At 39.9% G+C, this 10,781-nt stretch overlaps 1 protein-coding gene across 1 annotated transcript; it reads right to left on the bottom strand.

Annotated features, from left to right (window-relative positions):
• Nucleotides 1-445: 445 nt before the first annotated feature.
• Nucleotides 446-1,815, bottom strand: LOC149214064 (uncharacterized). The gene is made up of 2 exons (XM_089389285.1): nucleotides 1,597-1,815; nucleotides 446-661 (listed from the first exon to the last, which is right to left on the bottom strand). The coding sequence occupies exons 1-2, from the start codon at nucleotides 1,813-1,815 to the stop codon at nucleotides 446-448; spliced, it is 435 nt and encodes a 144-aa protein (XP_089245411.1).
• Nucleotides 1,816-10,781: the final 8,966 nt, after the last annotated feature.

Here is a 10,781-nt window from a genome sequence, read left to right as displayed (position 1 = left end):
GGTAGTTAATAGCATAGAACCTTGACAGAAATGCAGGAACATAGAACAAATATTCGGGTTCTGAGATTGAAACAGTAGGAGGGTACTTACCATGCGATTGTCCTCCTTAGGTGTCCACTTTGAGCAACGATTGCACCAACTCCACCTCGTCTATGCTCTGTGAACTGGTTTGTTAAGAATAAAATCGAGCATAGCATATTTTTTTTAATGGATTATTTATTTATTTTTAAACTGCTTCAAAGAACCTTTCACAATTAATTTATAAATTGAACAAGGCTAAAGTTGACTGAGTTGCCCGTGGAATAGTAAAGAGCTTGAACTGTGTAAATGTTCAAAAAGTAGATTCAATATCACCATGTACTCAAACTAAATTTTGGACAGTTTCACCAAAAGAGGTAATTGTCAAAACACCACTATTACAAACATAAAAATAAAAGAAAAAACTTTAAATATTTAAGGTTCTCCTTTCTTTAGCATCTTTCCAGATGTCAAATACCCTATCCCATTCCACCATCGATGAATCAAGCCCTGTTAGAGACACCCACATCAAGGCATCCAATGCAACTAATGATAGCTTTGTTCTTCGAACATCCTTTATTATGTTTTGTCTTGAGAATCCTCTCTCACAAGCAACTATACTTGCAGGAATAGTAAGTATCGCCTGCCATAATTTTGACATGTGAGGAAAATTTGTATGCAACCCTGTAACATAAAAAATCCTCCATGCATCTTTCATGGATGATCCCTCGCAATTAACACGAAGAGTGTCACAAATGGATGCAACTCTTTCAAACAAGCCTCAAAATCAAATGTAGTTTTGTTTTCTTCACTTTGATAATAAGGATGTTGTAAGCGTTGAAATTTTTTTTCGAGCCAACGCTTTGAATTTCGTTCTCTGCCATGAACATCCTCCCAATAATGGCAAGGGCTAAACAATCTTGTTGAGTTGAAAAATGCAAGATCAGGGAATCTTGCGTTCAAATTCTCTACGAGAGCTTGAACATAATCTTTTGCAAGTTGTTTGCAACTTTCTATTGAACCTTCAATACACGGTTTCCATGATTGTTTTTGTATATCAACACAATCAACATATGCATGTGGAATTGCTACAAATCGTAATTCATGCTTGTGAACAAGCCCCTCCTTATCACAAATTTCTAGAAAGCCAAATTTAGAGGCATCTATAAATTTAGATAAATAACATGTGCCATCTGCAAATGTGTTGCTTCTTAAAAACCACCTTTTCAAAGTGTTTACCGTGACATCTATGGCTGCCCCTAAAGAGCTGACATCAATGTACTCTTCTTGGAATTGCTTGTTCGACTTGTTTAATTCACACATTATATCTGCAAGCATATGTAAACAAAATTGTACTGAAAATATTCTTGCCTTATCATACCATGAGTCTTTTCTTTCATTTTTCCACAATGTTAATATGGGAGGCATAAGTACAACAAGTCTTTCAATGACTTGTCCCCTTGAAAGCCATCTAACTCCATGGATTTGAAGAGCTTGAAGAGTTTCAAGTTGCATAAGTTCCTGTAGAACAATAAGTTGACTATTTCTTTTCGTAGAATTTTGCAGCCAAGAATATACCTTATTTGCTAATTTCTCAACAAATAATAATTCAGGTATTTTTTTTGAAGCATCTGATGCAGCTAAGGCTTCACGATGAGCAATGCAATGAACACCTACAAGATTAGGTACATCTTTCTTCAAGAAAGTGATAAAACCATTTTCATTACCAACCATTGAAGAAGCGCCATCTGTGGAAACTCCTATCAATATTTCTGTTGAAAGGCCCCTTGATTCCATTAAATGTTTGATTGCATCATAAGTTGTTTTCCCTCTTCCATCGCAAACATTTATGAGCTTTAAAAACTGTGAAATTGGAGGACCCAATCCTTTTGAGTTTAAAAACGTGGCATAAACCACAAGATGTTTTTCTAAACTACGATCTGTACTTTCATCTAACATCAATGAAAAAAAGGGCTATCTAGCATTTTGGAAGTTTGTAGCTCTTCAAGGTACTGAGATATAGCAAAAAGGAATTCTTTTGCAGCCATGTGATTTGTATATGATGTGTACTCTTTGTTCTTTGGCATATTTGGCGTGTGTAAAGACATTGTAAGCAAACAAAGAGATTCATATTTTGAAAGTGGTAGATCCTCTTGCACCATCCAATATACTAATTTCATAGTAGTGATGACTCTTTCTTTGTTCATATCATCAATGCATGCAATGTGTTCTGTAATAGACTTCGCCTTCTTCTCATTTCCACATATCCACTTTGCCTGTGAGAGTTTATGAATGCTTGAATTAGCATGAACAATTATAGAATCATGCTGCAATGTAGAGCAACCAGTCCCAATTCCCCATGGCCCCATTGCCTTATGCATTTCACAATATATGCATTTCATAACTGTTTTTCCTTCATGCTTTGCCTCTCTCAACCACTTATACTTAGTTTTCCACTGATCACGAAACTCTCTTTTTACTTTCATTTTTCTTTTCTTTTGGGTGCTAGGTTCTCCGTGGTGAAATTCTTCATCACTTTTTTCATTATGCTCCAAGATATCATATTCTTCATTATGCCCCAAGACATCTAAATCTTCATTTAGATCAAAATCATGATCTTCTTTATCAGGCAATGAAGCTTGAGATGTATTAGACCATCCAATTTTTTTTTTGATAGAAAGTTGATTCCCTTTTTTTGAAGACATTTTTGATATATAAGACCTATATAATAAAAATAAAGTATTTAGTATATATGAATTTCATTTCATCAACTAAAACCATATTAAAAAAATAATCTTGCATTGGTATGTTGCTAAAAATCCCAAACGCTAAAAATAAATCTAAATAAATCATTTAATAAAATTATAAAAATACATCTTTAACAAATTCAATTAACTAATCCAACACATGAAATTTTACAACAAAAATCCAAAACTAAACAATATAACAGAGTTGTTACAAGGACATTTATCCAATTCATAAAAAATGATATAACAAACTTTTACATGAATTGATATAAAAAACTTTTACATATACAATTTATTACAGTGAGAAATCTAACTCATCAAATTTCACAAAAAATTTAACAATTTAAATACCACTTCTATTCTAAATACATTCAGAATTCAACAACATATTAATTGATTCAGCATTCTGTCGTTGTCCTATTTACAATTTTGGAATTTTGAAACAGAAGATTTCATTCATGGCCAACCAAAAAGAAACTAAAAAAAATCAGGGATTAATATTAAAAGCAGACGGACAACAGTGCCAGATAAACTAACCTTCACAAAGACACATCCAACTTGGGTCCATGTGAACACATGTGCGCACTATCTATTCCATCAACGCTGGAAATGAGCTATGGGAATTGACAGTTAATATTTACCTTCCAAACTCTACCTTTTCACAAATCCACTTATGGTATATTTATCGACTACTTTCTCACTACCATTCATGTCGCGTGGCTCATAAATTTTCCGCTGAAGGCATCCGAATGCATTAGGCTTCTAGATGCTTATGGAAAGTTGCAGGCTTCGATCTTTCCACCTTACCGTGGCACCTTACCTGTGTGCCTTGTCACACTGGTAATAATTTTAAATTTTCCATCTCTCTATTATATTATAGTTTGGGTTATTCCTCTATTTTCTGTAGTAGGAGTTCAGGTTTTTGTCAATATTTTGTTTAGAGGCCGCACCCGTGGAGGTCAAAAACTGATTAAGTTCTCAACTAGGTTCTATCCAATGTAAGTTTTATAGCCTATATCAATTTCTGGATGTTTTATCGATAGGCTGACTATCCCTTTCGGTTTTATGATATTGTGCTTAGTTTGTAATTTTTTCTTCTCAATTTATGTCTTCCACTAATTCACATTTGACTTCCTAATTTGTTTACTCAATATTATGTAAAATTTGGCACCACACAATTATATCATCCATGAATCACTTCAAGAAATTACCAGCTATAACAGTGTAGTTTTTATTTGTACAGAGAGAGAGGGAGGGATTTCAAAAACCTGGCAACGCAAAATTTAAGTTGGGCACTACTCTTCCACCACGACGATGTATATGAACTGATGACAGACGCTGAAAACTCAACAGAAATCGCACCAGACACACGACGAGAATGCTGTTGGGGTTGATGTTGGTTTTAACTGTGTGTAGCGTCTCTGGCACAAAAGTATCTGTATAGTTGACGACTGGGGGCCTCGGGCATACATTCCTAGAATTGTATTTTTTTAATGAAAATCCAACTGAGAGCTGGGACTCTTCATTGTCCGCGGCAACTGAGCACGCTTACCCGAAGTTTTCTGTTTAAATTTTCGATGAGTCGACCAACCAAACAGCACTACGCTAGGTTAGCAGGAAGTCCTCTGCGACTTACACCATATGCTATATAATGCTCCTCCTCATAACCTCATATCAACTCAGTGGAGTGACTAAGTAGTTGTCGCAGCTTGTAGGTGCTTTTGTTTCTTTTCCCATGGCGCGTCTACTATCATTCGCTGTCATAGTCATCACTATTTTTTCTCTCTTCATATGGAATATTGAGGTAAGACGTTACAACTTACAGGCTACAACACATCATAGATTCACAAGTGATCGGGATTCGGTGGTAAATTGACGATAAAGCTTTAAGCGATGGATTATTTCCCCGCGGGCCGCGACAGGACTCATTAATGGAATCTTGTACATATTAAAGTTTACAGGTGGTAAGTTGGTAACTGGTAACAGTGGTAAGTTTCATTCTAAATGCTCAAGCGGTAAACCCGAATGTGAATTGAATGCGAATTGAATGCAAAATCCGCAGATCTGATAGCCATCCGATCACTGTACTTTGTCAATAAACGCTAAACTTGCAAGTTGCCTCGGCCAGAGTCTGGAGATTATAAATTTATAAGGTTACACTGTTACAGATTCACACCATATTAAAAATGCCATAGTCGTTCCAAAAAGTTCTGAATTATAGTAATTATTATTCAACAATCCAGTCGCTATCATTATTAATATTATAATTATTTCACAACCAAATCGCCACATCGTCAAGATCCCTGTAGGCTGTAGCCTGTAGCAACTCGTGAGATGAGGAGAGAGATTCGTACTGTGTGTTGTAGGGAAAAGTATCCGACTCGGATGACCCTATCCCACTCTAAGGGTGACAGTTCCTTAGCAACAACTGTAAAACAAACTACTGAAGGTTTACTTCTTTATGAAAGCAAAAGAGAATGGAGAAAGCACTAACCGTTGCCTTGCGCTTAATGTCGAATCCAAACTCTTATCTTTGGCCGCTTGCTCCTAGCTCTTTGTTCTTCTGCTCGCCCAGCTACAATGAGATCCTGCACAATAACAAAGAAGGAAACTACAAGAGGCATGCAATCATAACTGGTTCATGGATTAGTGTAAACCAAACATGCAATCATCACAATATATAATTGAAAACAAGAGCACATAGAAGAACCTCAATAGCTTTTATTAATGAAGAAATAAAGGTTCTGAGAGTATTACAACCATTGCAGGCTCCAACCCAGCAACACCTCCCAGCAGAAAGAATTGCTCTTCTTCACCTCTCTCAAACAATCACCCAATAACTCAATAATGAAACCAACAGCATATCATTACTTTGCACAAAATTCCCGCCTCCTGAGCTCATAGGGGAGAGCTCAATATATAGATGAATTGAGAAAGGATGAGTCAGCTTGCAACTGATGTGTAGTTGCCTTGTGTCCTCTCTCTTCAGTTAATCTTTAGTTGATCTTCAGTTCTTGAGTCCACTTGGTGAACCTTGCTTCTACTTGGAGAAACAAAGCCTCTGACTCATCACAAGGCGAAATACCTGATCCAAGTGTCATTTTTGGAAGATTCCAAAGCTATGACTCACTCTGCCACATGTCCAAACTCGCCCAACGCAGGTGGGCTTTGTTCTGCCTGCTTTGCAACGCAGGTACATCATGGAGCAGTTGTGTTTCAGCGCAGAAACCCAGTGGAGCACCTGCTTTGATTTCAGGATTGCTTGTTTTTGAGTGTTTTCAGGTGGAGAACTGATCTGAGAGCTGTTGGTTTGCTGACCTTGTTCCTCTAGGGGTAGGAACATCATGTTTAGGGAAATTTGGATCCCTTGGATTATTGACAATTCATGCTTGTTGCTGTAAGGCACAAAATTGTCTATAACAGATGCCCCCTAAAGTATGAGGTCGTTTATCGGGTGAAATGCTTTATTGAGAGGATCCGAAGTTCATTCAATCTGCTGAGAAGTGTCCTGTAATAAGATACAATACAATACATTATTTTTCATACATTTTTCATGATCTAGCTGAGGCGGGCATTCCCATGCTCAGCTTTATAAATACATTTTGGTACATAGAACAGACGATCGTCTGATGCTAGACTGATAATTCTCTGCCGAATTTATCATCCTTTGAAAAAGGAGGATCATCTGCTGCAATGATGTACATATCAAATGTCTTTATGTCCTGAATATATATCGCAGCCCGGATGGATGAAACTAGATCCGGGGTCTTCAATCTCTATCGATCTTCACTCGAGGTACAAGTCGATCCATGTGAGAATTTCTTGAAGTCGAACATGGAAAGACATCGCTTGATTACCAGTCAATAATGTAAACCGTTAACAAGCGCGAGAGGAATCACCGATAAGGATGATGACCCTCAAGGTACGGCAGTACAATCTACATGGTGGGAATAAAGGACTTGGCGTCGACCACCATGCAAAATCTTCTGGTCGAAGGTCATTGATGTATACCTGTCGCCGGAAGTGAGAAACTTGCCATTGAGGCATGCAAGCTTCAAAGTACTGAGGGGGGTGTTCCTAGATCAACTCCTTGGATAATGAGCTGATGTCGACAAGGAGCGATCCGTCAAAGGAGGGCCTTAACGAATCCCACATCAGTGACACGGAACGGAGCTAGTGATTATGATGAGGTGAAAACAAACTGTGATGTATGATTCAGGGTGGCGGTCATGAAGTGGATGAAGGATAATGTATGGCAGTGGGTGGAACAGGGTTGACTCTTTACAGAACCACATCTCTTGAACATATAACGACACTAATGTGATGGATTGGTAACATTACCCCAATTGTGGATGGTGTGGCGAGGACCATGATTCTGCGACCGGTGAATGAAACAACCCAACCCGATGCGGACGGAGGACAAAGTGTCATGTTCAAGAGCGACTTGCTACCATTAACACTGTGAGGTTCTCCCAATTTTTCCCCAGTCATTGCTGACCAGTACCTCTTTATTTTTGTCAAGCTTGAGGAGGATAACATATGCTTGTTCTATAACCTGCCCTTCGGGCAAGCCCATCGCTATGTTTTAACGAGCCTAGCGATAGGGAAACTAATTCTCGTCTAAAGACAAGTTTGTCGCTATTTAATCATTTTAACGAGTCTAACGACAAGGAAAACTCGGTCCTTTTCATTTTTAGAGAGTCTGAAAAGGTACGAAAAGTTAACTCCAAAATTCCTTTTTCGTCTTCTAATCCCTTAAGTCCGAAAAAGTATAAAACAATACAGAAGGGATGAATTTTCGATTGCTTTAACGAGCCGAACAAAACAAGCGCTCGATCTTTTTGTGCAATAATCCCTCAGGTCCAAAAAGATTAAAATCTAGAGGAGGGATAGCTTTCCAGTCGCTTTAACGAGCTGGAAGGCCAAAACTCGGCAAACTTTTCATATTTTACGAGTCAGTGAAAAGAGCTCAAAGAAGACTCGTTTTTTGAGGAACGAGTAATGAACAGGGATAGCAGCAGATCCCAGGTACAGGTTGGAATTCTCCAATCACGGCAGTGTCACAAGGATGGCTAAGTGAAATCACTCTTCGCAGTTGTTCCTCAAAATGGGTAAACAAACATATGGAGGTGAACGATTGGCCAAACGAACAGATGGAGGTGATGGCATATAAAACACGACCAAGGGCTTTTAATATGGCTTACAAAGGTTACATTTCTCGAGGTTGTTTACCGGTTCATTTTTTCTGGGTGAGCTTGAACTGCTAGGGAAAGATTGCTCACAATCTACGTTTATTTTTTAACGAGCATGAACTTCTGCACAAAAACTGCTCGATTCTTGCGTTTATTTTTTTAACGAGCACGAACATTGCTAAAACTGCTTGATTTATACCAATCTTAATAAAAGGAATGCTTAAGGTGAGGTAATCTTATTTAAGGAGCGATACCTCACTAATTACTCCAATTTGGCAGGTTTTAACTTTTGCCCTTCATCCTTTCTTTATGCAAGCTTGGAAACGGCTAATCCTACGGGTTTAACGGGTTAGACATACAGGTTTAAAGGGAGGACCTAAAAATTAAAAAAAATAAATAGTCGTCCCGTGCTTGCACTCCAAAAGGTTTGCATGCCCCCAGGTATAAAGTATAATTTCGAGATTCTGCCATCTCTTACTTATTATCCGAAAAATGGTTTTGTTTGCTGCCGCAAACTAAACTCTCTTTTCGGCGATGTCTATCATTAGGTTGCTAAGGATGGTGACCACTTGTTGCAGCAATTTCATCTCTTTCTTTGAAGACTGCCCCTACTTATCCTTCAAAACAACTTGTTTTAATGGGTGAGGCTTGACATTCAAAGATGGTGGCTTCTTGTTGCCACAAATAGACCCCCTCCTTAGGAGAGCCCACCTCTTTAGACAAAGGGAGCGACCGCTTCGCTCACATAACTTTGACAAAAGAATTTTATCCTAGAACAACCCTCCCTTCCACTGCCGGACGGGGTACGGACTAGTCCATTCTTCTGCGGAAATTAACTTTATACCCAAGGTTTTCTCTGCCCAAGGCAGGCCAGGGTGCATGCCCCCTGGGTCCCAGTTCTTTCTTTCCGAATTACTCGCATTCATCGGGAAGTAGAACCGGAGGCGGTGGCATTCCTTGAGTGAATAAACCGTTAAGGGATGGTATTTGACTATTTGCAATGCGTGATCCTGGAAATGAAAGTTGGTCTACGAGCTGGACCATTCTTCCTTCGTGCGGAAAACACATGACTCTAAAGAGCGAGGACACTATTGCCTCCATGCAATATATATAGTCTCGTCCAAGGAGTAAGTTATATGCCAAGGGTCCCTGGACGACCATGATGTTCATGCGAACTGACTTCCCTTTCAATGTAAGCGGAACATTGGGGAGAATCCCTAACGGGTGACTGGTTCCTTTGTCAAAACCTGATAGATTTCTCATCTCAGGTAAAAGCGCCGGGCAACCCAGTGCTCTCCAAGCAACAGAGGAAAGGATACTCACAGATGCCCCTTCATCAATGATAGTTCCAGCCATCACCATTCTGTAGATTTGGACTATGATTCTGAATGGGATGCTGGCTGGTAACCAGGGTCTGCCTAGTTGATTCCAATCAAAGGATACAACTAGGTTGCTTGGTGGTGGGACCGAATATACGGCCGGATACGACCCTGACGATGTTCCTTCCTGCGATAAAGGAATGGGCGCATTGCCCTGATGCTCATCAGAGTCTGTGTTGATGAAAAGAATATGGACGGTGTCATCCTTATCCTCTTCAGTGAGGGTGTCATTTGAAGATGGGTCTTCAATGACGGAGTCATTGGACAATGAAACCTCTGAAGGAAGAACCGGGTCAACTGCCGCTTCGACCTTTAGACTTTCGTCTGGTCTAGATTCAGTAGGTTCATTCTCAATGACTGACACTTCAGCTGACCACTTGGGCGGGTCAGCTGGATTTTCAACTATTGAGGGATTAGGCACGAGTTTTTGGTATCCAGGAGGAAGTCGTAACGGTGAAACCGGACGATCTTCTAAAACTCTCTTTGCCTCATCTAAGAATGGACATCGGTGGATGGCATGCTCGCCTTCACACAATATACAGGGTGATCTTGGTCTCCCTCTTCGTCCTTCACTCTCGCTAGTTGACGGACTGCAATCAACATGACTATCAGAGGTTGATGCTACCGGATTGTGCAACCTTGGGGACCAGTCCCTTAGTATCCGGGGAATACAAGGACAATCACGATGGAAGTGGGTCCCTTCGCAAATGACACATGGCGATTTAGGCCCGGTCGGTGCAGTGTGTGGGTTTTTGTCAACTGTCTTTTGCTTGCCCCCAGTCGCCTTCGCCATAGGCTCCTTCTGCTTCTTTTCTTTCTTCTTCTTTTCCTTCTTCTCCATGGGAGGCTGACCTCTGCCGGCTCTACCTCGTGAAGATGAAGGATCAGAGGAAGAATTGTAAGAAGTGGAAGGCTGGTGGGTAGCTCTAGACTGGTCTGACTGTTGATTCGACTGCTCAGGATTAGTGGCGATCTGGACTACATTAGTTGAAAAGAGCCATACAGGTAGGCCAATTGTCAATCCTGGAAGTGACAATGTTGCCATATGAGGCGCACCAACATCTCCCCAAGAGGAGAAGGTATTTGGACTTCCGCCAAGGTTGCCTCCTTGGTTGGTGGGCTCCATACTTTTCAACTGAAAGATCAACGTGGGAATAACAGGTGATTTTGTTCCGCTTAAAATAAATTTTATTAACGACGCTTTTAGACACAAACTTGCTTTTTCATGTTTTAAGAGTCGAGAAAAAGCTAAAGATGACTCTAGTCGCCTTCGATGTTTTAACGAGCCCGAAGTGACAAATGCTCGGATGGACTTTTTCAGTTATAGAGTTTGAAAAAGGCCAAAAGAAACTGCTCTGGAGTTCTAGGCAGAGGGTGTGCCAAACTTTTCGCGAAACCACAGAATACGTTTTACGGTACGGGTGGTCGATCTTCGTGAATGTTGT

The sequence above is a fragment of the Pinus tabuliformis genome, chromosome 1_1 (assembly GCF_031772625.1).
Source record: "Pinus tabuliformis cultivar Carrire ecotype Pingquan chromosome 1_1, CPIR1, whole genome shotgun sequence".
NCBI lineage: Eukaryota > Viridiplantae > Streptophyta > Pinopsida > Pinales > Pinaceae > Pinus > Pinus tabuliformis.
The sequence above is the reverse complement of the archived record's forward strand: the minus strand, read 5'-3'. Positions and strand labels throughout refer to the sequence as shown.